The sequence below is a fragment of the Gobius niger genome (genome assembly GCF_951799975.1).
Source record: "Gobius niger genome assembly, chromosome: 7".
Classification (NCBI taxonomy): domain Eukaryota; kingdom Metazoa; phylum Chordata; class Actinopteri; order Gobiiformes; family Gobiidae; genus Gobius; species Gobius niger.
In genome coordinates, this window is record NC_136858.1 from 12470956 (window position 1) to 12497022 (window position 26067).

At 42.0% G+C, this 26067-nt stretch overlaps 1 protein-coding gene across 1 annotated transcript in view; it reads left to right on the forward strand.

Moving 5' to 3' along the window:
• Positions 1 to 25644, forward strand: part of efemp1 (EGF containing fibulin extracellular matrix protein 1) — a 35902-nt gene extending 10258 nt beyond the window's left edge. The window contains exons 4-14 of the mRNA XM_079559997.1: positions 1090 to 1333; positions 1745 to 1847; positions 1920 to 1965; positions 2344 to 2622; positions 18532 to 18654; positions 18738 to 18857; positions 19584 to 19703; positions 19835 to 19954; positions 21798 to 21924; positions 22975 to 23167; positions 24049 to 25644. Coding sequence (XP_079416123.1) covers positions 1767 to 1847; positions 1920 to 1965; positions 2344 to 2622; positions 18532 to 18654; positions 18738 to 18857; positions 19584 to 19703; positions 19835 to 19954; positions 21798 to 21924; positions 22975 to 23167; positions 24049 to 24210 — 1371 coding nt within the window. The 5' untranslated portion in view covers positions 1090 to 1333; positions 1745 to 1766 and the 3' untranslated portion in view covers positions 24211 to 25644. The remainder of the gene's footprint in view (positions 1 to 1089; positions 1334 to 1744; positions 1848 to 1919; positions 1966 to 2343; positions 2623 to 18531; positions 18655 to 18737; positions 18858 to 19583; positions 19704 to 19834; positions 19955 to 21797; positions 21925 to 22974; positions 23168 to 24048) is intronic.
• Positions 25645 to 26067: the final 423 nt, after the last annotated feature.

The window sequence follows — 26067 nt, forward strand, 5'->3', positions numbered from 1 at the left end:
CATCAATTCTGAATCTCAGTGGGACTTCCCTGAGGATAAAAGTGCAAGAAATCATTTAGCAAATAGTTAAAATCAAATAAGTCAAAGCACTTTCTTTTTATTTCTTGATCTGTCGTTTGGAAGTCTGTTTCTTAGTATCTCAGAGTCTCCTTCTCAGCCACACTTTACTGCACCCAAGTTGCTTTGAAAATTGTTATTCTCAGAAGGGAACATCTAACTCGGCTGCCATTCTGTGTCTCATTTGGCACTGAGAGGTCCTGCACCTCGTCTTTGATCGCTCTTAAACGTTGAATCTCAATACAACCTCAGAGGCTTTTAGTTGCACTTAAGTCGCCTAAAGCCATTAGCTTATAACCTTAGGAGAACTTTCAGCTTTGTAATGTCAGAAGGGTCAGAAGGTTAACCTTGACAGAAAATAATGGGCCAAGTCCCCTCATAACTGCACACCGTTATCACATGCGCTTTAACCACGTGCCGTTTTGCTTTGTTTTTTCTTTCACCCCGGGGAAATCCAGAAAGCCATGCCAACTTTAGCAGATGTTCCCAAATCGCAAGCATCTTGTAAACACACTGAAATTTATTACAGGCTAATGTAGTACTTGCTGACAGAGGTCTTCAGCGGCATGACGGGATTTTGCCACCTGCTGCTCACCCACCCCAACTACTGGACCTACTTAAAATACCAAAGACCACGTGTCCAATAAATGCCATTGGAAGCCCAGAACTATGCACTTATGAAACAACTTGTAAAATTAAACTTTCAAGGGGCAAAGAATATAATAGTAGTTGGTGTATAAATAGATAAGTGTGATTCCAGACTCATATGTAAATGTATTTATGGTTCCAGTAAATTTCGGGATTAAAGCATGTAAGGATTAAAGTGTGGGTCAATTACAAGTTCAGTTCAATTTCAAAACGCTAGGTGCCCCCTTTAATGGCCCTCCCCAGTGAAAAACAGCTGGACACGCCCCTGCTGGTTTCAGATTATTAGGTTGTAGTGTTGTTATCTGTTTCCAGCGTTAGCCTGTATATCATAATAATTGTCCAAATTGAGACAAATGGCATCTTTGAGTTAGTATTCTTTGTCAGTCTATAGAGGGAGCCCGTGCAGCCGAATGCTGCTGCGGAGCCGATGAGAGGAGAACCTGCTCCGGTACACCGCCCCCAGCATGTCATATTTTACGCACCGCATGTTCATCCCAAGTGCTGCCTGCCTGCGCTCCCGCAACCATCTGATCAACATCCACAGCTCAGCGCCCAACGAGCCATCAGAGTCAGGAGAAAAGTTTCACCTCGCCGCGGTCAGAACAGACGGGGATCCGTAGGTATCGAGGTACGTCATGGGGGTCGCTTTGTTTAATGTGGACAGTTATAGTTATGAGAAACGCACTGTTTGGAGATATATGCTGCATTAAATATGTATTAAAGATATGTAACTGGCATGCAACAAATTTGACTCAACGCTGACTGGCACACGGGGGCAGGTTTACGCACGACTTTTACGCACTAATCCTTTTAGAGAAAAACAGCTGAAAAACACTTCACTCAGTTGAACAGTTGAAGTCGCAGATTTAGCTGGAGCTGCGCCAACATAAACATCACGCCAGCAGCGGGAGATGTTGGGACTCGTTAAGCAATGCCATCAGTGATGTAATACCGGGTATTAAAACGTGTCGACTTGTCAACCCCTAAATGATCTCGCGCTCCTCTCCAGCCTCTTAGTTCTTGTGCCTCTTGTCTTCAGGGTGATCGAAGCTTGGTTCAACATGCTTGGCATCTGCGTGTGCCTCTGTGCGCTCTTCACACACGTCCTGTCCCAGGAGGCTGAGGAGCCCATCTCCTACACAGTAAGTGCCTCTGCGTTTTACAGACGTGTTTTTTTTAAATCAGATTTACAACATCTTACATGTCTTTCACAGTGCACTGAAGGATACGAATATGACAGTGTCAGAGAGCAGTGCAGGGGTAAGGGATCACTATTTGCTAACATTTTGGACACAATTGGCAATTGATAATCGTAAAACAGAAGCGTTTCTGAAACACTTTAACAACATGCAAGATAACCAAAGAGCCTGTAATTCTGTTCTTGACCTTACTACTGTTGCAAAAGAAAAATAGTTTATTTATTTTAGGCTACCTATATAAAAATATACATCACTATTTATTTTCCAAATCCAAATCTCAACCATGGATATTGAGTCATTGTAATCTCTTGTGAATGTATCCATTGTAACAATAGTCTGAAGAAATATTTAAATAGTAATTACCGAGAGAAAATATGAATGTTGAGCTCCTGTCTCTCCATCAAAGGAAGTGGATAAACACACGGGTCTTTTGTTTCAGACATAGATGAGTGTGCCCTGTTGGATGATGCCTGTAAAGGTGGGATGCAGTGTATCAACCACTTTGGCGGCTATCTGTGCCTGCCTAAGAATGCGGTGATCTACGTCAGTAAGGAGGCCACAGATGTGGTGTCAGAGGTGGGGCCCCCGGTGGCTCCTGTGGCCCCAGTGCAGCCTCAGCCCCCAAGGTTGTTCCCCGCAGGGACGGGTGTGTCTCAGAGCACCCGCACCATGCAATGCTCTCCAGGATTCATCGTCGATGATCAGAACCTATGCAGAGGTAAGGAAAATACTTTCTACTTGTTTTACATTTGGAGGCGGCTAAACCCTGACATCAGCAAGGTTCAGATACACTTTTTTTCTGTCTTTTTTTCTTTTTTTTACCAGTACTGAAAATACAATCTGTAGCAGCTGCCCCTACAAGTTTGTTCTGTGTTCCATCCATCTTGGGAGTCAGGCAATCATATTGTTTCAGTGAAATAGGATTAACTGACTGTAATTTAAATTTTACCTTTCAGGAAACTAGAGGCTTAAATTGAGTTGTACATCATAGTTTGAGCGACATTCAGGGCCCTTTTGGCCAACATAACCCCTCCAGCACGGTGCCTCTGAAATGGAAACAAGGCATAAGAATATTGAAAACGCTCCAGTTCACTCTCATGTGTGGAAAGCAGCCCTCATCAGTTTAGGTGCTGTTGACAAGCTCCTTATTAGAGAAAGCAAACCGTGTCAGGAGTGGAATTGCAACCGCCCTGTGTGGGTTCTGCAGCACAAACGCAGGAATACCATTATACAATATCCTCTATGTCCCGGTGTGTCCCTGTGATGAGTGTGCATGCGTGCAGTAATATTCCGGTTTCCAGACACAGCAGCCAGTTTGGTATGCGATCACGGTGAAGACAGTGAGAGCTTAAATAGACACTTTCCTAAAATCGTACTGTTCTACCTGGGACCTTCCTTCCCGCTGCGCGCCGAGAGATCTAAATACCGTGCCACCTTGCCAAACTATCAGCAAAGGTTTGAGGCATTCTCCCATCTGCCTGACAGCCAGCCGCAGATCAGCCGTTCAAAGCCAGATGTGTTGCAAGCTTCTCCTTTCCTCTCTCACTGTGATGTCATGTTCTTGAAAAAAAAAAAAACTCTCCGTGTGCGCGCTGTGATGTTTTTGGAAACGGTTCAAAATTCTTTAAAAAAGTTCATGTTTTTGGGTGATGAAAACGGGGCTTCGGGGCAAACAGAGTTTTATAACAAAGTGCGCTGATATACTCTTATCTGCTTGTTGATGCGCAGATACTCCCTTTTGGATGACACTCGCTTTGATTTAGAAATGTTGGATGCTGGAGAGCTTTTTGATCTTGCGAGCGATGAGTGCAGAAGATTGGTGGAGCGTTTCAGACACACACATGCTAATCTAGAGCGGAGATAGCGTAAGGTGTTCTTCATCAGCACTGTTGGGAAGCTTGTTTGTTCCTGATTCTGCACTATGGCTTTTGCCTAATATCCACGCTTGTGTCGAGAAGCCTCAGTCAAAGCAACAAGTCTGAATGCACTCTTGGGGCAGGGGCTGGTGTGAACGGCTTTATTAGTTTCTCTGAAGTGGAACCCAATTAGCTTTTATTAGAGTGTCAAACCTGGCAGTCCAAAAGCACACTGGCATTGGGATAAAGCTTTATTAATCACTATTTCATTGAAAGGGCTTGTGTATATAGTGACTTGTTAGACTTTTTAATCATGCGAGAAATTCTCTTATCCGCAGCTAAAAAAAATACTTCCAGCGTATTCCATCCCTTCAGCCAGACCAGTTCTGATCATTAGAGCCAAAGATATTTAATAAAACTCTAGATAGGACATGGCCATAGTCATATGTCTTGTGCCTGGTCCTTCTAACCCAGTGCAATGTAACCAAATGGAAACACCACTTATTTCCTTGATACTGTTATTATCTTTTTTTTTTTTTTTGTTATTTCAGGGCTACATTTGTTCATGAATTTTCCTTGAAAACAGTATTTCTGTACTGTTCTGTACTAATACTACATGACCAATATTTATTAAACATGTGATAATGATACAGTGAGTGCTAACCACTGAACCCTGGGAATGAATGTAGAAAACAATGCAATCACGGCTAAACAACATGACTAATAAACAAGATGTTTTAAAGAAATGACCTGATACTGAATGAGATTCCTCGATGTAGAAGTAATAAACCAATCACAAACCATGAGTGTATCTCACATTCTGCTGTTGAATCAATGAAAATGTTGCTCCTGGTTTAGCATCGGTTGCTGTAGGGATTAGCCAGGCACAAGATGGCCGCCGCGCTTGCCACATCAATGAGTCTCACGTCCAATCTGGAGTTTTAGTAAAGAATTTGATTGTTTCGCTCAAATTACCTGCGCTTCCTCTTGGCCACATCAACAGCTTTAGTATTATTTATTTTTTTAGCTTTACTTAGCGTAAAGGGCAGCGCAACTATGAGTAATCTTCTTGAAACTTCTCCAGTGGCTTTTCTTAGCGTTGCAATAGCTCCTCCCAAAAAGCTCCTCCTGAGGCCCTATGTATCCAGGAAATGCTTTTTGTCTTTATTGAAACAGCTGCACAGCACAGGGGAGCAATAGCAGTGGGGTGGGAAGGGCTTAAAGGGTTATTGTGTGAAAATCAGGAAGTGAAACTTCTGGATATTTAGTTTCAGCTGATTTAGATCAGTATAGCCTTTTTCTAACCAACAAAGTGTAAAGACCAGCTCTTAAAAATAGTTTTACTTTTCTATTACTTTTGCAGATAAAGACTATGGCCCTCTGCTGGCATTTTGTGTTACTACATTTCGTTATAACTAAGTCCTATTAGCATTTTCTTGGCATATATTATTCTAATTTTATACTATAAGAAGCTACATGGCTAGTGTTTCTGGAGTAGTTTCAGAAGCCTGAAAAACCCATGTAAGGAGCATAGAGCTTGGGCCAAATTATAAAAGTCTGTCTTCATTTATCTGCTATCTCCTACTGCCCACGTATACTCTGCCGTATTTATTTTTATGGTAACAATACGCCGATTGTCCTCTTCTCTTTTTTGTGTGCACAGTATCTTGCTAGCTAACGGAATTCCCATTAACTGTCAATAGGGGAAACCTCAGCGTATCAAATAGCGCTTGCATCAGGCTGCCTGTGTGCTAACTCACCACTCTGCGCAGGAAACCTCGAATGCAGCGTCAGGTAGGGCAAGAGGACAGACTTGAAAGGCTGACATGGGCTAGCTAACCGCACAAGCTCAAGTAAAAAAAAAAAAAAAGAGGGGGGGGAGGGAAGCCGTGGCCAGGTTGTAACAGTGTCACGGCATTTGGAGTTGTTTTGGCAAAGACGTAGAACAAGTTTGGCCCTGCGCAAGGCCAATTTTCCAAAACTATAAAAAATAAGCTAATCTAAACTGTTCTGTGTTCTGTTAAAACGGCAAAAAGAAAAAGCCACAAATTATATAATAGTCTCCGCCTGACTCTGTAAAGATTTGTTCCCATTAAGATTTGCAAACAGGCAGTAAATCCTTTTGCACTATTCCGTGAACTTGAAGGCAAAAGCGCGTGTTGTTTTAGTGACACATCGGGCTGGCGTCCAGCTCGAGCGAAACTAGAACTACTATGAAGCTTTACTGTACTTGTATATTTGTGACAGTTTAATGACGCGGCGCATTTCCATGACCTCCCCCCACCTTTCCAATATACTCACGCACTTAAGGAAGGTGTTTACTGCCGCCGCGGCGACAAGCAGCTTGTTGTAGTCCTGTGTATATACGCATAGCACGGCTTCTTTCATTCCACGGTGAGGTCATTTTCAGGTAGGAATTGGGGTCGTCCATCAAAAGCAATCAAATCTGGCATTAAAACATTGTTGTTGGGCAATGTTATGTTTTTTACCCTATAATGAGAACAACATACAACAATTAATTATGTTATGTGCTTTTACGTTGATTACAAGTAGTTAACATTCACTAAATTAGCATTAGCTTTATTACATTAGCTTTTACATGTGGTGGTGCAACATGAAACTTGCACTAGCATTAAAGCAGTACTAAGTAACTTGTTTAGCTTAATACATCCTTTCCCTTGTCTCTCTGGGGGTAATACAAGTGGTAAACTGTCTCTGGCCAGAAAACCACAATTGCAACTTTCCCGTCTCTGAGTTGGAGGCGCAATACACGCTAATGGAATCACGAAGAAGAAGCTAACAGGCTAACAGCAAAGCGAACTGTGGGCTAGCACCACTTAAACAGTATTTACAGCCAAGTTTAAGTGGAAAAAAAAGCTCTCCATTGTGTAATTGGATGTACAATATCCCTCTCTCCCTTTGTCTTTTCTGTCAGCGTAGTATTTACTCTCAGGGACAATTAATGAGTAAAATAAACGCAACATGCTACGACACCTGCAGTGGCGCTTATGGCCTCTAGGGGCATGAATTACCTAGTTCTGCTTTAATAATAAAACGTTTTGGTTACATGTAGGCCTAAATAAGAAATAAAACAAGATAAAATATAGTAAGATATTTAAATATAGTAGGATAAAACTAGCTAAACAAAAGAAAAACTAATCAAAAGTTGCATTCTCGGTGTCTAGCAGAGCATATTCATCGGCCATGTTTGTTTATATTTTGTTTTTTACAGTACAGATGCTCTTGTGACACCTGGAATGTTCCACAGTGTGTCTTTAATCTCGGTCTGTAGCACAGTGCCAGAGGATACACATATATACAGATATAGGCTTCAAGGAAACACAAAGCTCCAGGAATTTTATTTCTTGTTGATTGACATTATATTAGTTAACATGCGTATGACGAGTTTCCATGTTTTTTTGTTTGTTTTGTTTTTATCTTCATTCGTTTTTGTGGAGTAATGCCTGTGGTTAGTCGTAATCTAAGCTTTACACCTATGAAGTGCCTCACTTTTTTTAATATATATATATTGAAGATTGTCTGAACAGAGAGTTTCATTTTCCAACTATTGAACTGACTCTCATGACCCTTTGGTACAGCACGGTTGATAAGCTAATTCTAGTAACCAATAAGGAACTGAAATAATAAACCTAAAAAAATTAATTAAAAAAAAGTCAAACTAGGTACCTCCTGATGGAAGTAGAGTTGATAGTGACTTAAAGAAAATGAGGCTATAGGCTTTTCGCTTGTTTAGTTTATGCTCTCCCGTTGCAGCCTATAGTTTATATTTCATCCAAATTAGAAAGTCTGCCGTATGGGGCATGAAAGAACATGCCACTGCTGTTTACCTGTCTGGTTTGCCGAGGTCATGCAGGCCACTTTACCACCTACATGCCTGAATTTTTTGCAAGTGCGTCTCGATGCTGTTAAATCTTTCCTAATAGTCCCATTAAGAGCCGTTAAGCCCTGGGTGACATAGGAGCGTGTGTACTTTTCCGAACAAGGCGGTGTGCATGCAATAACATTTTTCCACAAAGATGCAATGCACTCGGGAGGAATATCTCAGGAATGTCAGCGCTGCTCGCTTTTTTTTTTTTTTTTTTTCCGTTTGCTCCCATCTTTTGTGATGGTAAGAATTACTCACCACCTTGACAGATAAGCATCGGATCGATCCATGAGGAGCAGGAATGCACAGAGCGGGATGCTGCCAGGGGGCTGCATGTTCATGACCTTTGGAGATAATGCTTTGGAAACATCTTAATCTGGAGAAGTTGCTACAGCTGACAGAAATGGGAAAATGTGTGCAAGAACATCAAAGGATTGTTGTTAGTTTTTTTTTTTAATAGTTTGAGTATTGTCTTTATAAACTCTTTGTATCATTTGTTTATTCCCCACTCATAAGGTAGACAGATGTCAGCATATGGTTAAGGAAATGCTTAATTTTCCCTATAGGGCAATTTGTCCTCAAACCCACCGTTCAATGTTGCTGGTTGTACCTGCAAGAGCGTTGGGCAGCTGAAGTGCAGCGCCTGAGGACCTATCCCTGGATATTAAGCTCGACTCTTCTGATGGGGCACCCAGAGGACACTCACTTACACACAGGGACACCTTTGAGTTGTTGAGTGAAAACGTGGCTCAGCAGATTAATATCAATGTCAAGGTTTACTTAGTTGGAAATGTTTTGCATCTGACCCATTCTTCTCTGGGGCGACCTGTCAGGAGCAATGGCCTTGACCTGTGAGTTGTGCAAAATACACTATTTCCTCAGAGCTTCCTCAAAGTCCCACTGAGAATGGTACCGCAACAATCTTTTTAGTTCACAACCACTGCCTTATATTACATCGTGGTCAGGAAACTGTATTAGAGGATTAGCATATTGTTCACATTTTACATTTATGACGGAAAGAGACTCACACAGACACAAAAAGAACAAAACATAAAACATGCTGCAGCTTGGAGGTGGGATCAAGAGGGGAGAGGTTGTTTGATGATCTATGAAGCACTTTGTTGAGGTTAGGGCTCAGAGCAGCACCCACCTAAGGCACACCTTTGTGTCTGCCTAACCTCCCTATTAGCCTGTCTTCCACCTGCGCTCAGACACATGTATTTAACTGATCGACTGCAGCTCGGGCTTGCACTGGTGTTTCAAAAGCTGTGGTTAATCTCCTTCTGGGCACATGTAAGCAATGCACCAGCAATTAGCACCAAGCTAATTGTCAAACCTGCATGTCCAGTGTGGTGCAGTCGTAAAAACCCTTCCAGTGATCTGATTGTGTATTTATTGTCTTCAAATGTATGCTTCGTGTTTGCGTTGGCTCTCGGTTCTATTGATTTTCCATTTAAAGAAGAGTTGTTCACGACATCGCTTTTGTGGGTGACATCTTGGAACAACCCTTCACAAATTAGAAGAGAAAAGTTTAAAAGATTCCTCACTGTTAAAGGAGGAATTGTGATAGCAATGAGGCAAAACTTATATTTTTAGCATCCAATTTAAAAAATATAAACATAGCCTTTACCTTGTATGCAAATCTTAAGTGGCAATTGAGACTTCTAACTAAAGAGCTTTGCTGCACTGTATAATGTTTTTTGTATTGTTTACTTTACATGGCTGTCATACTTTTTCACATCTGGTCAAATGTTGGTCGCCAAAACATGATTATTATTAGTTTTCCATGTTTGGCTGCTAAAGCTATGTCCTCCATTGAATGGACACTGTCCCAATCCTAACGTATGCGAACAGTTAGCCGGCCAGCTAGTTTTCCTGTAGCTGTTAGCATTTAGCCGTCCAACATTGCAAATTGTGAACAACTCACATGTTTTCAGGTTTTGTCAAGCCAAAAACCACATTGTGGTGGGGTCAAAGTTTGGTTAGAAATCATTAGTATATGTACGGACCTTTTGAGATTTTACTTTAAATACAATTAGTGTATATAGCATAAGTGCCCTCTGAGCTAAATGCTAAATCATAATCACGTCAAGGGGCTAGATGCAAGTTAGCCATTTTATACTCACTACTGCCACCTCAGGTACTACGTGTAACAGCACCTTCTATATGAAGCTTGTGCATGACGGCACTTTAGACCCGAAGTAACACCTTTTTGAGCGACAGTGCAGGATTTTAGAGGCAGTTCTGGTGAAAAGGTCTGGGCTCATTCTACACATTAGGACATGGCTGGAACATGTAGGGGGAGGAAAACACATAATTTTAACATTTTTAAACTGTAATTCCTTTAAGTTTGTGCTTTTTCTGGGGTTTCATAGACATTCAATTCAATGGCCACTAAACATCATCTTAAAATATGTTAATGAAAGAGAACCCACACAAATTAAATAAGCTCCGGGGATCTGTTTGCTAACTTAAGTACGCATTTGGCTCAAATAGCTAACGCCGTTTCTGTGATTTCAGAAAATCGCGACCTTAACCCTCCCTGAGAAAAAAGGGAAACCCATGAAAAGAATTATTTATTTATTGACCTTTATTTAATCAGGACAGTCCCACTGAGATTAAGAATCTCCTTTTCAGGGGATTCCTGGCCCCAGAGGGGAACCTATTGTACATGTTTTTAGACTGTGAATGTTGCTGAAAACTCCTCTACACTGGCCCTTTAATTAACATGACCACAGCTCCCTTTGGCCCAGTGCTTTACTGTATGACGTGCTGCAGCTCTAATGGACAGTGAAGTGATTTCCTTGGCTTCGTGACCTGTCCCTCACGTCGTAGTAAAGCGTCTCCCGGTAGAAGCGTGAAGGTGCTGGTGTTGCTTTCCTCACGCTCCCTGAGGTTGATGCGTGTCCAGCTGCTGATGTGTGGACTTGAGTTGATCTTTCCGTTGACCTCATGATGCGCCGCGCAGGGACATGGTGCTTGTTATAAATCAGCTGGATGACGCTCTCATGTGATTTCAATGTTTCCCCCAAACTGTTTTGTTCTTTCGCGCTGACTCTTATCATCTGGGGAAAGAGTTTTGTTTAGAGCGTTCATTTCTTCCATTCTATCAGTTCAATGACCGAGAAAGAGTGTGATCACTACAGACAATATTAGCCTAATCCTAATGAACTGAATGAGCAGAATATTTGTGATGAGCATGATATAACAAACTTAGGTGTGCACCTACAGGGACAGTCTTTCCTATAGGTGCAAAATGACAAGGCTATAGCGGATGAAAAGCATGGCTTATTAAAGGACAAGTGTAATTCAAAAGCAACATTTTTTAGCTTTAAACCATGTAATAACGTTCTTCCTTTAAAAACAGACATGAAGTATTTCACTTCATTCACAAAGTTTTAAAGTTCATAAAACACTACTAAGTAACTCTTGCCCCTAGAGGCCATAAGCGGAATTGCAGGTGTCGTAGCATGTTGCGATTTTTTTTATCTTATTAATAGTCCGTGAGAGTAAATACTACGCTGACAGATAAAAACAAAGGTAGGAGAGGCATATTGTACATCCAATTACACAATGGAAATATTTTTTTTCACTCAAACTTGGCTGTAAATACTGTTTTAATTGGCACAACCCCGCAGTTAGCTTTGCCCGTTAGCCTGTTAGCTGCTTCTTCGTGATTCTATTAGTGTGTATTGGTTGCTCTGGTCCGGTGGCAGTCAAGTTACAATTGTGGTTTTCTGGCCAGAGACACACGGGGAGATTAAAGATACTCCAATCATCCCATTAACACTTGTTGTCCCCCAGAGGGACTACGAAAAGGAATTATTAAGACAGACAAGTTACGTAGTATTCCTTTAACTTTGGTCGTTTCTTCTTCTGCTGCTGCTGAAGCGCCACAATCTATACTTCCTGTTTTTTATTGCGTGAAAGATTAAATATGAAACTGTCCTCTACATTTTTAAAGCCCATAGTAATCCAATGTTGGATCTGTTCTGAGCAGTTCTGCGCTCAAAGTGTGTTCATCACGACGCCATGGAGTTGATAACCACACTGTTAGCTAAAACTGAAAGTTTTTGCAGTCATTCCAACTGCTGCCTTTGGTGGGAGCTTATCCTTACACAGACATTATTTCAAATTTTATAATGTAAAATGTCAACGCTGCTGTACTCAAAAGAATGTTTTTAAAGGAACAGGCCACTGTTTTTCCATACTGAGATATGTTCTTACCTGAGCTTAGACAAGTTGATACGTACCTGTCTGGTCTTTGTGCGTGCCCTCAATCACGCAAAATGACCAAAGTTGTAGTTAGCATTTGGCCTCTCCCAGCATATTCCTATAGCTCCAAACAGGGTGAAGTTAGAAGCGACCAAGCTTTTCCACAGGCACAAACAAAGACCAGACAGGTACGTATCAACTCGTCTAAGCTCAGGTACGAACATATCTCAGTATGTAAAAACGGTGGCCTGTTCCTTTAAGCCCCATGCAATTACGCACGATATGTCCACTTTAAATCCATGCAGTCTTAAATGTGACATTAGGTTTGAATATGTTTCGCTTCCAATGGTTTTACTTGATAGTACATTCTTTGTGGATGGCTGAGCATTTGGAGCAGGTTTATCACTAGATGTGGACAGTTTTGTTAATCTAGTAACCTAGCATTCTAGAACACAACGGAGTGTGGCTATAAATCTTCGAGAAACGTGTGCCTTGCATTTGGCCCATGACTGAGCGACCGCTTTTTTTCCCTTACCGTGCTGCCTAATGCTTGAAAATGCTTAATTGTGTGGTAACATAAAATGTTACCGAAGAGATTTGCATCCACAGCAAAGATTCCAATAATTATTTTTTTTCAGGACACATCTCCCATTTGACCCGAGGTTGACACACTGCATTTCCCGAAGAAACAACATGCCCCATTTGCGGCCGCTCTGCTTCTGAGGTGCTTGGGGTTCAGCAAAAGCGCTCGGGGGCTGCTGTATGACACGCTGATAAATTTGACGTTGTGAAATTTTATGGACTATTAACATGACACATCTTGAATTATCCGATGATCAGAAGGAAAGTGAGATTCTGTCCAACAGTGGGACAGATCCAACTCACTGCTGGAAAAGCTCATGCTTTCCATCGCCGCGGTTCAGTGAAAACAAGGCTAAATGCTCTAAAGTGATAATTACGGCGAGTTCTATCATGTCAGAATAAAACACATCAGGGAAAGCAAATTTTCAACTTGGCGTTCAAGTGGGTTTTGGAGAGAGACCTGTAAAAAATATAAAAATATTATTCCAGAAGTGGCTGTATTAAACTGTTGATCTTCACAACATTTTGCAAAAATGCCCCTAAGTAAAAAGTAACAACTTAAAGTATTAAGATGAAATGTTCGCAAAGAACGTCTCAGGTTTGATTCCCAGGGCCGTGTGTTCTGTGTAGAATTTGTCTGTTCTTCTCGGTTTCTTCTATTAAACTAAGATATGTGCAACAGCATCACAATACTCTAAATCCACAGCTATAGCCTCTGTGCAGGGAATGTTTTTGGTTAATTTCTTGTTAGCCAGTGTTGGGTAATAACTACTTCATGTTCACATTTTTAGAGCAGTACTAAGTAACGTGTTTACCTTAATAAAGCCTTTCTGTAGTCCCTCCGGGGGTAATACCAGAGTTAATGGGATGACTGGGGGGTCTTTCATCTCCCCCTGGTGTCTCTGGCCAGAAAGCCACAATTGCAACTTCCCTGCACCGGGTCGGAGTCACCAATACACAGTAATAGAATCAAGCCACCTGTCTCTGAGTTGGAGGCGCAATACACACTAATGGAATCACGAAGAAGCTAATAGGCTAACGGCAAAGCGAACTGTGGGCCAGCACCACTTAAACAGTATTTACAGCCAAGTTTGAGTGACAAAAATGATCGCCATTGTGAAATTGGATGTACAATATCCCTCTCTCCCTTTGTCTTTTCTCTAACTGACAATTAATGAGTAAAAAACACAACATGCTGCGATTCCTGCAGTGGCGCTTATGGCCTCTAAGGGCTTGAGTTATTTAGTACTGCTTTAATGCAAATCAATGATACATTTAAAAACAGAAGAAAATTTAAATGAACACCAAGTTGAGCATGTTTCATGAAAATTTGTCAGATTGGGATGCCATTTTACAATTTGTGAGCGTTAAATTAAGGTTAGCCTTTAGCTTCAAGGCTAAAACATCTACATTTACAGTATAAACACAGAAGTCTCCTGTTTTTAAACATTAGCTTTGAGGCTAAAGGCTAACGTTAATTTGATGCTAAGAAAAAAAATACTTCAAATACCACAGTTTTTTTTTGTTTCTTTTTAATCTTAAGACGTAAAATGTGGACAGAAAGTAGTCGTCACCCTACACTGGCTAACAGGAAGTTAGCTAAAAACATTCCATGCTCAGAGCCTATTCATACATTTATAGAATATTTAGAAGCCTGAAACTGAAAGCATGTTGTCACACAGTATCGTTTGTAAATCCATTGCGCTATAGGGCAGGTGTATCTAATAAAGTGGCAGGTTATAGAGTATATTTACGTAGCCCTTTTCACACTTCATCACCTTATTCTGTGAAACACTCTGTGCTCTGTAAAAAGCCCATTTAGCAAAAGATCCTCTAAACGTTACCCACCCTCGGCCCCACTCACATTCGCGTTTAACTCCCCCCTGTACTCCCACCAGGCACTTAGTATTAATCTCCCTAAAAAGCGGAGTTTTTTCACCCTGACATCACATACGCACTCCCGGCTGTAAATCTGACTTCAAATCTCCAAAAGGTCCTTTAAGAAAATACCCTCCACCCTTTTGGCTAATTCTTTCCTTTCACATCTTCCACTCAACACTCTCTTGTCTCACCGTGTGATGTTCAAATAAAAAATGGTCGGCCTAGCTGATTAAAGCGAATCTGACCTCGGAGAGTGCAGCTCGACTTCTGAAAAATCAGGCAACACATCATCACTTTCAATAGCTTGTTCTTGTAAAAATTAGTTTTCCTGTGTAAACTATATGGATTACTCCAGATGTGGTCAATTCGGAGAAGTTTATCGGGCCTAAGGGAGTGCCCTGCTGAGTGCCCTTCCAATACACTCGAATACACACGCGAACATCGAGTTGCGGGTAACCTAAGTTGGCAGCGGTTTAAAGGTTTTTGTGACAGAGTAGCAGTTACCGCGCAATATTGCCGTGAATGAACTCCTGGCGTCCTTACAACACATGTGCTTTTGTTTAGAGCTGTGTAAGCTTTTCGAGAAGGGAGTAAAGATGACTTTGACTTTCCGTACACAAACTTCTTAGGAAGCATCACGGCATCGTTGGAGTCTTGGATGACGGCGCTAAGCTTTCCCTTTATATAAGCTTTTTCGTTTCTCAGCTTTTATGCAACCCAATCCATCCACCGGGACTCCCAGCAAAACCACATCAGGCGCTGTACCCAGAAGCTATTCGCAGCTCCAAAAACATGGGTTACACCTTACACTGTGATCTCGGGGGTCTTTCATGTGGCCAGAAAAAGTTGTCGCAGTAGGAGTCAACATGTGCCTGGACCTTTGCCACAGAATGATGCCTGGTACACTTCCAAAGTATTTCACCTGATGAGAACAAATAGGTTTCGCTCACAGCGTTTTGATGGAGGGAATGGACGTTGTTGTGAATGGACGCCTTTGTGATTGAAGCTTTTTGTTTCATTAATAGAGCCGCAGTAATAACAACCAGTTCATCTGCATTTAGACATTATTTTGTTGCTAATTTGACCTCCACCTCCATGTTAAACTACACTCTCCAGAATGTTGTGATGTCGCATGAACACAGTCTATTGATAATGTTATTCATGCTAATACTACTACCAGATGTAGTCATTTTGATCCTCTACTATATTTTGATATACTTTGTCTGTTTAGCAAACCATATACTAAAGCTCTAAATTATCTGCTTGTATTTCATAATGAAACAAGCGGGCCATGACCTGTCCATTGAGAATTCAAAACAAAATATTATAGCCATAGGCGATGTTCCCACTCCCCGTATTACCGTAATACAGCTAACTATCAGGACGATCACACCTCCGCAGTCTGAAGTCTGTGCCAGAGGGCAGGGCTTTTCAGCCCTGATGAATCACTTACTACTGGTAATATTTGGCAATCCACTGGAGCACTTCCAATCTGTCATGTGCTGCTGAATTACGGGACTTGTTTTGTTTAATGTTTGGCTCATGAACTACTTGTTAGGACACATAGGCCAACATAGTATCGTGTCTTTTCAAAATCGCCATACCCTGCAATCGTCTTATTTGTCCAGATCTGAACTAATTCTTGAAGTCATAGTTGGAGGTATTTGTTGTTTATTTTACAACCCGGTGCCTGCGTTGCATCTCTGAGCCGTCGTAAAGCACGCCTGTTTCAAATCACGTCGTATGTAGGCCACTTTCTCCTGTCAGTCGCACTGCAGTGATGCCCACTGGCTGTGTTGCTCGCGACGCCGTGTGTCAGACCACCCAGGAGGCCCGCTGGTGGGCCCATAGGGATGACAGTGTATATGCGGATATTAGTTATGCGTGCACACGGCACTGAGAAACACCAGTGAGGACAGTTAATCACGTGGAACTGACAGAAAAGACGCCGTGGCTCCCAACAAACCAAAATTGAGAGAATGTTTATGAGATTAACGTGAAATGATGTGTTTCCACTGCGCCGTGAAGTATTTTTCTCCACGGATAACTCATTATTTTCCATTCTTGACTTGATATTTGTTCATTCAATTGATTTGTGACATGCCTCCAATATAAACAGAAAGTGTTGGGGGTCCTGTGTTATTATATCCGATCCTTTAAAAGAAATGCAAGCGAAGCATTCTGAACTTTACCGCCATATTATTTAGAGATCATGACGCTTATGAACATTTAATCCTGGACTGCTAGCTCAGCAAGTTTGTTGTGCTTTTGAAAATGTTACATTTCATAATTCAGGTTGCAAGTACTAAAGTATCTTTAACTTTCTGGTTAAATATGACAATATGACAGTAATGACTTTACCCATAGGGCCTATATTGGCATTTGAATATGTGAAAATGAATAGTTTTTCGGCGACAGTGGACATTAATTCATTAACATGCACTGTCTTATACAAACACTAATAATAAGACAAATTCTGATATATAATATGTGTTAAAAGCTTCAATCTATAACTACACCGATGTGTAAAAAAGTACTTAATGCCATTGCTGTTTGTTGTTTTGCTGTGAAAAAGAGATATTGGCGAAGACGGCAGGTGCTTTATAATGTCTGCCTAATGTAAACTTTCTGACGACTCTTTGATTTGTCGTCTTGTAATTTTGCGTGTTTTTGAACTTGAAAGGCACATAAAGACGTTTCAGCGCGATGACGGGGGCACACCTGTCTTTTATTCCTCTCCGCCCGGTGAGAGATGAAAGCTTTTAAGTTCTATCAAAGAGATTCCTGCTCTTAATGTTGGTAGGGGAAGGCCGCAGAGGTGACGATGCTTATAAACAACCTCTGCACGATTCTCACAAGTCCGCCTCTCAACTTTTCACCTGCGGACGCGAGAAGGCTGTAAGAACACAGTTTAGAAAAGTGGACAGTTGTTTATGTTTCTTTGATGAGAATCTGTTAGAAGCTGCAAGTCATTTTGATCTCTCTTTGGTGGGAGATATGTGTGTGTTCCTCCCACGCTAGAGCAGCTGCTTAAAGGCTGAGATCTGTGTGCACGATAACACGTTAAATCACAATTATGATCTTCATTTACAAAGATATAGATATAATGCTCTGTGTGTACAGTTTAGTAACTTGCCTATGGGTGTAATAGTTTCAATGTTACTAATAATAATGAGGATAGGAAAGAGATTGACAGAGACGTAGCTCTCAATCTGCTTCAATCACCTATTCATTTTCTTCATCCATACTTCATCCAAAAACCCCATTCACTTCAAAAGTTCCAACATTAAGAGTTCATGGCCCTATGAATCCTGGAGGAGCTTAAGTGTCTCCATATGCCAGAGGTGTTCCCCCAAGGCGAAGGCGAGTGGTTACGGTTTGGGCAGAAACATACACTCTACGTGAAGAACTGGAGTACGTCACATTGGTTGTATGAATGTGGAGGTTTCTCCCATTCATGCAAATCGGAAGAAATATGTACCGGTACTTGGGGAACATGGGTACATACAAAAATCTATTACATGAATTGGATTTTACTTGCAGAACCACGGCAGCTTTCAAGGACTGTTGAGCTCCATACGCACTTCTGGGTACATGATGATTAATGTACCGCCTGAGGCGGTGGCACAGTAGCTCGGATCGAAGGTTTGCTTGGTCGTTTATGTCGAGGATCTCGGTTACTCAAACTCAAACATTCGAACTTTGTTCATCAGTTTTGGAGTATTTCATCATGTGTTAAGATGTTTGTTGGACAGTCGGCTTTGGCCTGACGCTTATCCCTGCAATAGCTGCTTTCACGGCTTTATATTCCTACAGTTGAGAAAGTCTCTTGAGATGTTTATTGAAGTCATGTGATTTAGTGTAGCATGTGTTATCTTGACTGTTGAAAAATGCAGTTTCCTTTGAGTCGAAGCTTCTTTACTTTCATCATCATCACAAGGCCATCCCTTTATTATGAATATGAATATAAAAGAAGGTATAAATCATATAAAAGTCATAATATAATGAATCCTAATCTCCTTTGCAATCTCTCAAAGAAAAAACACTTTAAAAAAAACAATAATTAGGTGCATATTTTCTTCGTTAGACACTTACCAAAATCCTTTTTAGCGTTTACTGCTAGTGCCGCTCTTCCCACACTCCGCACTTATGTCATGTTTGAGTGCCCCGTGGCCCTTCACATAGTACGTGTCCTTTTTGACGGCAGACATTGACGAGTGCGCGAGCGGGCGGCACACGTGTGGTCCGGAGCAGTCGTGCATCAACACCAGAGGCTCCTTCACCTGCCAGTGTCCTCAGGGCTATCAGAGGAGCGGGGAGCACTGTGTGGGTGAGTCACTCGGGCTCGGCGCATGTGTCTGCCACGGCCTGCCGTCTGTTTGACTGACGTGCTGCTCATGTGTGAAACTGCAGATAAAGACGAGTGCTCTCAGACGCACTACTGCATGCACAGATGTGTCAACGCGCCCGGTTCATACCGCTGCGAGTGCAACGTGGGATACAAGCTGGCCAGCAACAACCACAGCTGCATTGGTAAATCATATGACGGGAGATCGGGTTACATGGACTTTACCTGGCAACAAGTGTTTGGACATTTTCGTTGGCATATCAGACTAGCAACGTTTTGGAGCTCAACAGTCCACTTTAAACCCTTTTCCTGTTTCTGGAAGTAGATTTCTTCCCATATATTGTTATAGATAATGATTATTATTTGGGTTTAAAATAGTGATGCAAGCTAATCAGCAATATGGTCGCTCATAAAACAGACAAAATTACAAAAACTATTTTCTTGGCAGTAATAGTATTAATTTGTATTTTCTTTCATTTAAAATATTATTGCTTTGGTCAGTTTTCACATGGTTTAAGTTTATTTGTTTCAAAATGTCCAAATATCTATGGGAAAATGAATGAGAATGTTTCCTCCGGACCAAGCATTGTTACATCTTTTAAAAAGAATATGTACATTTACAAGCACAGGGGTTCCCAAAGTGGGTGTCGGGACCTACCAGAGGGTTCGCAAGGCCCAGAGTTGGTTGATTTCAAGATCAAATAAACGGAAAATAAACAGTTTTCAATATAATTTTCCTGCATATATTTGTGAATAGGTGTCCAATAACTAAGAAATTGATTTAAAAAAAATCTTATCCTTGCACATACTATGATCAGAAGAGATAAGAAAGCCCTAATATGTGAAGACACACTGTTGTTTGCTTGTTGTACTAAGTAAACTACTAATAACTTCCTTTTTGTTTGTTGCAGATGTGAATGAGTGCGATGTGCAGAGCCCCTGTCAGCATCACTGCTACAACCTGATGGGCTCCTTCCTGTGCCAGTGCGAACAGGGCTTTGAGCTCGCACACGATTCAGTCTCATGTCAAGGCGAGTGCACACACTGCACCTGTGCACAGAACTCTAAAGACATTTACGGATGTCTTTGTCTTTGTCCACATAGACATTATAGATTCATCTGGAGACATCTCTAAAATAACATGTTTATTATTCGAGTGCAGATATTGACGAGTGCAGCTTCTCCAGCTACATGTGCCAGTACCAGTGCATCAACTCACCGGGAAGCTACTCCTGCGAGTGTCCAGAGGGCTACCAGCTCCAGGGAAACAGGCTATGTCAAGGTAGGAAATTATACTTTAAAACAGTGCGATTCACCTAAAAAAGTTTAAACAAAATACCCAGTAGTCCCTCTTCCTGGTTATTCAAGCAAACTAACATTAAGCCCCTCCCACTCCATCCCTCATCTTGCTCCCCTTTGCTGTACAGCTGTTTCAATAAAGAGGGGAGGAAAATAAATAAAGAAAATTGACTGTAGTGCACGTGTGACTGTAGTGATGTTGGCGAGTGCTTTTACCCCGCAATGAAACTTAGCAACCGATGGAGAGTTGAGGAAAGCATTTCCTGGATACGTAGGACCTCAGGGGCAGCTTTCTGGGAACAGGAGGAGCTTTTGGGAGCTGTCGCAGCGGTGTTAAGCATAGCCACTGGGGAAGATTCAAAGATTACTCAAAGGTGCGCGAGTGGGTCAAAACCATAGACTTACATTAGAAGACTGCCATTGTTCACTTCTCTCCATTTACATTAATTACTCCATTCGAGAGAGAATCCATGATGGCTGCTCAATCTCCTACATAACATGTCCCAAAAAAATGTGGGCTGAGCAGCATAATTCCTCCACAGTGGTCCAGAGCCTGTCAAGCAAAGCCTCAAGCTTAAACCTTTTAATTCCACATAACAAAAACCAACGTGGTTAAAAATATGACACCTTGCCCAGCGTTAATCCATGGATTACAGCAATCTTTAGAAAAAACAAAACTCTTTGGAGCCAGGCTTTTAAGCTGTGCTAGGGAGGTGTAAAGTCTCCATTGGAATCCGTTTTAAAAAGTTTCTTTTGGAGTTGCCTCTGTTATTGTAGCAATGTCAGCTCCCCACCATGAGGACTAAAGAGAAGCGCTTTCCTCGCCCATTGGTCGATAAGAGAACAATTTTTTAACAGCTCTAATAAGTCGATATTACTTCCTCTTTTAATGTTCCAAGCCAAAATAAAGATGCTGTGGCATGGCTAAAACATCTGCTAAATGCACACACTTGAGTGTTTCACTGCATTTACCTCCACGTCATGTGTACATTAGTATGCGGCCCACAACACACCCGCTGGTATGGGAAATCAGGCGCACTTCCTGGTTTCGATTTGTTGTGGTCAATTTAGACATTAAACATAATTATTTTAGATCGTTGAATACAGATGAGTACCGTTTATGAAATATTACCTATAAATCATACACGCATTTCCTTTAAAACAAAAAACCTACAGATATGTTTTTGATTTGGAGACAATGTTACGACATGTTTCTGTTTCCTCTCACGTGCGAGTCCACTGCCCCTCCTCTGCTTTGAAGAAGACTGTGAGAACTCCCATCATACATCCTCCTCAAAGTTATAATGAACAACATAATAACAGTGAAATCTCCTATTGCCTCTTTCTGCCACCACTGGGAATTTTACACGCCTGATGCCAGTTTTTCTTCAGGAGGATTTATTTGAAGCGTCGGCGTGCGCTCAAAGACTGAGTTGTTGCCGGGTCTTTTTTTTTTCTCCCTCCCCTCTCCTCGGTCAGGTGCAGGTTTTATAAGGGCCGGTCATGAATCCAGAGTGTTGTGCCCGAAATAGCCCCTGTGGCTTTTGGGCCGTGTTTGATGGGGGCTATTTTGAAAGCGGGAAGCCCAGGGGGAGGGGTCTGCGATTTCGGGACATGAGTAAGCTGCGGACCCCGGGGGCTTCCCTTCACTTCGCAAACATTCTCCCAAGTGTTTACGCGGCACTTGTCTTGCTTATTGTAATCAACCCGGTATTGTGTTTTTGTGAGATTCCTTTGCATTTGATATTAACATTGTACTTGCCAAATCACCTACAGATGCTTTGTATATCGACCAACTCCTCTCTTTGCCCGTGCTAATCCCACAGATATAAACGAGTGCGATATGGGGACACACAACTGCCAGGATGATGAAATGTGCTGGAACTATTACGGAGGCTTTCGCTGCTATCCAAGAAATCCCTGCGAGCCACCGTACACCAAGAGCTCTGAGAAGTCAGTAAACACCAGCCTTTGTTTATGTATAATTACAGCAACCGCACTTTTGTTTTACCAGGGTTTTTTTTCTTCTGTAATTTCTGTAACAAATACTCAGTGGATGAGAATAGAAAAGTTAGGTGCTGGGCCTTTCAAGACTTTTAACTTGCCTCTTGTTTTCTTCTTTTTCTTGTAGTTGTAGTTTGGTGTTCTATGCAAAATATTCACTTTTAAGCTTTTAAGCCAGCTGGATTTTTGCAAGATCTGGATTTTCAGAGTCACACAAAATCCATCTTGAAAGGCTTGAGCTGATAAGTTAGGCCTCAAATCCACTGGTGTTTCGGACCAATCACGTGGCTTTGTTGCTGTGAGTGGGCGGGGTGTACATTAGCCACGCCAAGCGTTTGTTATTGACTTAGAGACACAAATAATACAGTATTTTAAAGAACTAAATATTCAATGGTTTGAGTGCTTTTCTCTGTGTTTTGAAGCTTGATTGTGATTGGCTAAAACAAGGTGCGCTTCATCCAATCAACAGCAAGCACACCAACTCAGCCTCAAACAGAGACAAGAAGCGATTAGAAAGTTTTATTGATATGGATTATAGTTAGTATGGATGGGTAGGTTAGTGTTAGGGATGTCTTCCCCCAGAACCTGGACACTGCTGATGATAAGGGAGAGCGGCTAAGGATGTAGGAGTGTGAAGCCATTGATTGAAGAGGCGGTGAAGGGGTGGAGGTGGGTCGCAGCACATCTGGGACGAGCCTTCACGGGATTGATATTCTGTCTTTTGCAGGTTAATACACTATCAATATCAACTGGCTAAAGGGGCTCGGAAGGGTGAAAAAGTTACGAGCTGCAAGAGAAATCTACCAGTATTTGAATAAGTCGACACTACTGTGAAAATTACTTGTCCTGAGTTCATTTTTGCTGACAGTGCAGTTTTTGTTTCATATGGTCAGGTCCAGGGATTGCAAATCGTAAACTGAATCCTACCACAGATCTCCGTCTTCCACCTCAGTGTTAATCTCTGAGCTGTTTAGATTGTTTCCTTGTTTGTTTTTGCAGTCGCTGCGTCTGCCGCTCTCAGATGGAATGTCAGAACCTCCCTCCCTCCATCGTCTACAAGTACATGAGCATCCAGGCCGATCGCACGGTGCCAGCTGACATTTTTCAAATTCAGGCCACGAACATCTACGCCAACACGCACAATACCTTCAGGATCAAAGCGGGCAACGAAGAAGGAGAGTTCTTCCTCAGGGTGAGACACGGACTTTTGTGTTCTTTGATATTACTTCTTTCTTTCTTTGACACATTAACCTCTCAAACTCTCCTGTCCACTTTGAAGGAGTTATTCTCATATCTCGCATTGGAAGACATACTGTTTTCATCATCGCTTGTCCAACACTGACAAATGGCTGTTTATTATTAGATTTACCGCTACTACTCACTAAAATGTAAATCTGCAAAAACTTGGATGAGTCTGAAACAGTGACAGCAATATACAAACTTTGCAAAGTAAATATCTCACAGCAGAAAGGTGAGTAGCAAACTAGTTGTTTGGAAGGTTTTCGCTGCTGACGGAGCCTCTCACCAGAAAACCTACAAAACAATTGATCCTGGAACGTTGTAGAGGCCACTGTGACAGAAAGTAAAGGCACAGCGTTGTTATGAGGAAAAATTCTTTTAAGTTGTTTTTGATACTTGCCTCATTTTCCAAACCATTTTGGGCAGCATAGTTATTTGAGTATGCTTTAAAATAGTACTATGTGCCTGAAAAAAAAAAAAAAAAAAACACCTTTAAATGATACTTTATTAATCGCTGTAGGGGAATTCTTTCACTGCATTTGACCTGTAGTCAACTTGTTGGAGCAGAGGTCAGTCGCAGTAGGCCGGCGCTCGGGAACCCATCTCCAGATGTGTAGCCAGGCTAATAGTTAGAATCACCTGGCTGGAGGATTGACCTGTTGTACTTGTTTTTAATGGTAGAGGAAACCTACGCAGACATGGGGAGAACATGCAAACTCCACACAGAAAGGGGCCTTCTAGTTGTGAAGCACAAACGGCAACTGCTGTGCCAGTCTGAACGATAATAATCTGAGGTCCATGAATGTTCTTGCTCTCATACACATGTGTTTGCAGAGGTCCAGTAACGTGAGCGCCATGCTGGTGATGACCAAACCCCTGACCGGCCCCAGAGAGTGTGTGGTGGACCTGGAGATGGTCACTCACCATCTGACCATGAACTACCGCACCAGCTCACTGCTACGGCTCACCATCATCGTGGGACCCTACCCCTTCTGAGCGCGCTTCTGCCGGACAGCGACTGAGTGGCAGCGCAAAGGCCCGCAGCGAAACTCAGAGTCACGCAAACTACAACAGCGTGAGGCAGCGTGATCACAGCCTGTTGTGATGTGTCCATAAGGAGCCTTTTCCAGACAATCATAGGACATTATTATTTTCAAAAGTGAACACAACGATAAGCAAATATGCACTTTCTGTATCCCGAATCCAAATGAATGATGGCGTTATCACATTATCAGTTTTAGGCCATGGTTAATGTGTCCCATGGATGCTTAACTCAAATCTAGTGGTAAGAGCCAGGAGGAAGCACTTTACTGTCATTGCCAAAATAGAAACATGCATTCTGTGAGAAAGTTACATTTGAACATTTGGAAAATCCGCCTTGTGGACACACAATGCAGCTCAGACTACATTATCTCCAACGACATATTCCAACCAGAATTTAGCAACAACAATCTCCGTTTGAGCTGCAACATCTTATATCACTGTTTATATTGAGTTAGTTCATGAGCGTTGTCATGAAAACAACAAATGTATATAGGTGTATTGGTCTTTTTTTCCATGTGCAAAGCAGTGGAGGAGTATTCGCCTGTGTATTTGGTGAAAAAAACAAAGGAGCGTATTCATGTACATAGTTTGCTACAGAGTATATATGTGTGTGTGTGAGAGTGTGTGTGAGTAATGCTGCGTGTGAGTGCGCCGTGTGAGTGCAGTGAGAAGGAAAGAGTGAGAGTGTTGAGTTTTGGTGGATGTGGTCTGTTTGTGAGTGTGCCATGCAGCCTAACAACCAGCGGTCAGCGCAGCAATAACAGTCAACACACCGGGGGGAGATGACGGCTCCCCAGCCCTGGCACAGCCTCGTCTGGGCTGGTAGAGGGCCGCTGACCGCTGGCTGGTGCCCCCGTGGCTCCCTCAGAAGTGCCTGGCTCTTGCGGGCTTGCGTGATAGAGATGCTTACAGAGCTGTGGCCTTTGGCTGGCTCATGTGCGACAGGGATTGTTTCAGTGTTAACACAGTGACACCGCAGATGGGCCAAACTGAGAAACTTCTCACTACCTGCTTCGCCTTTCATTACTTCACACTGTGCCCTGGATTCTTACTGGAACAACCTCTAATGCTAATGTAAGCTCTCTCCATAAACTCCTGTTCCAGCGACGAGTTGAAGAAAAGTGCCTTGTGTGTAATGTATTACAATAAGACAATATCATTCTTTACATGAGTTCACATGGGGAGCACTCGCTATTGACACGCCTGGGAACAGGTTCAGGATCCACTAATACTCAGTGGTACGCACCATATTTAGATGGAAAGTGCTGTATAAATTGAGACCTTTTGTTAAAACTACATGTACTTCTTTGAATAAAAATGCCTTTTCTATTGAAACAGTGTCTATTTTTACATGTATCTGCTAAGGATTGTAAGCTGAAGACCAAAACTGGTAACGTTCAATAAACTACTTTACATACAGGTCCGTGCATTTGTTGTTTCTTTAAACTTGTAGTTATTCATCCATATTCTATGGATATGTTTTCAAATAGCGGTCATCTGGACTTGGCTTTTTTCTGAAGAAGCTTGTCAATTCTCAAGAAGTGCTCGCCAGAAATGTTGTACCAGTGCGTCTAAGTGTTGTGATTTAGGTGCACCACAACCGAAAATCAGGGTTCAGTGCTGCAATACTGTTAATACAGTAAGTAGCTGTTCATCTTCGAAAAAACATGCACTTCACATCCCAAAAAATAATGACGAGGATCCAGCAGGTGCACCAGCGCAATCAAGAAATAATATTTAGTCATACTCAATAAATCCATCCATTTTCTTCCGCTTTATCCGGGGCCGGGTCGCGGGGGCAGCAGTCTC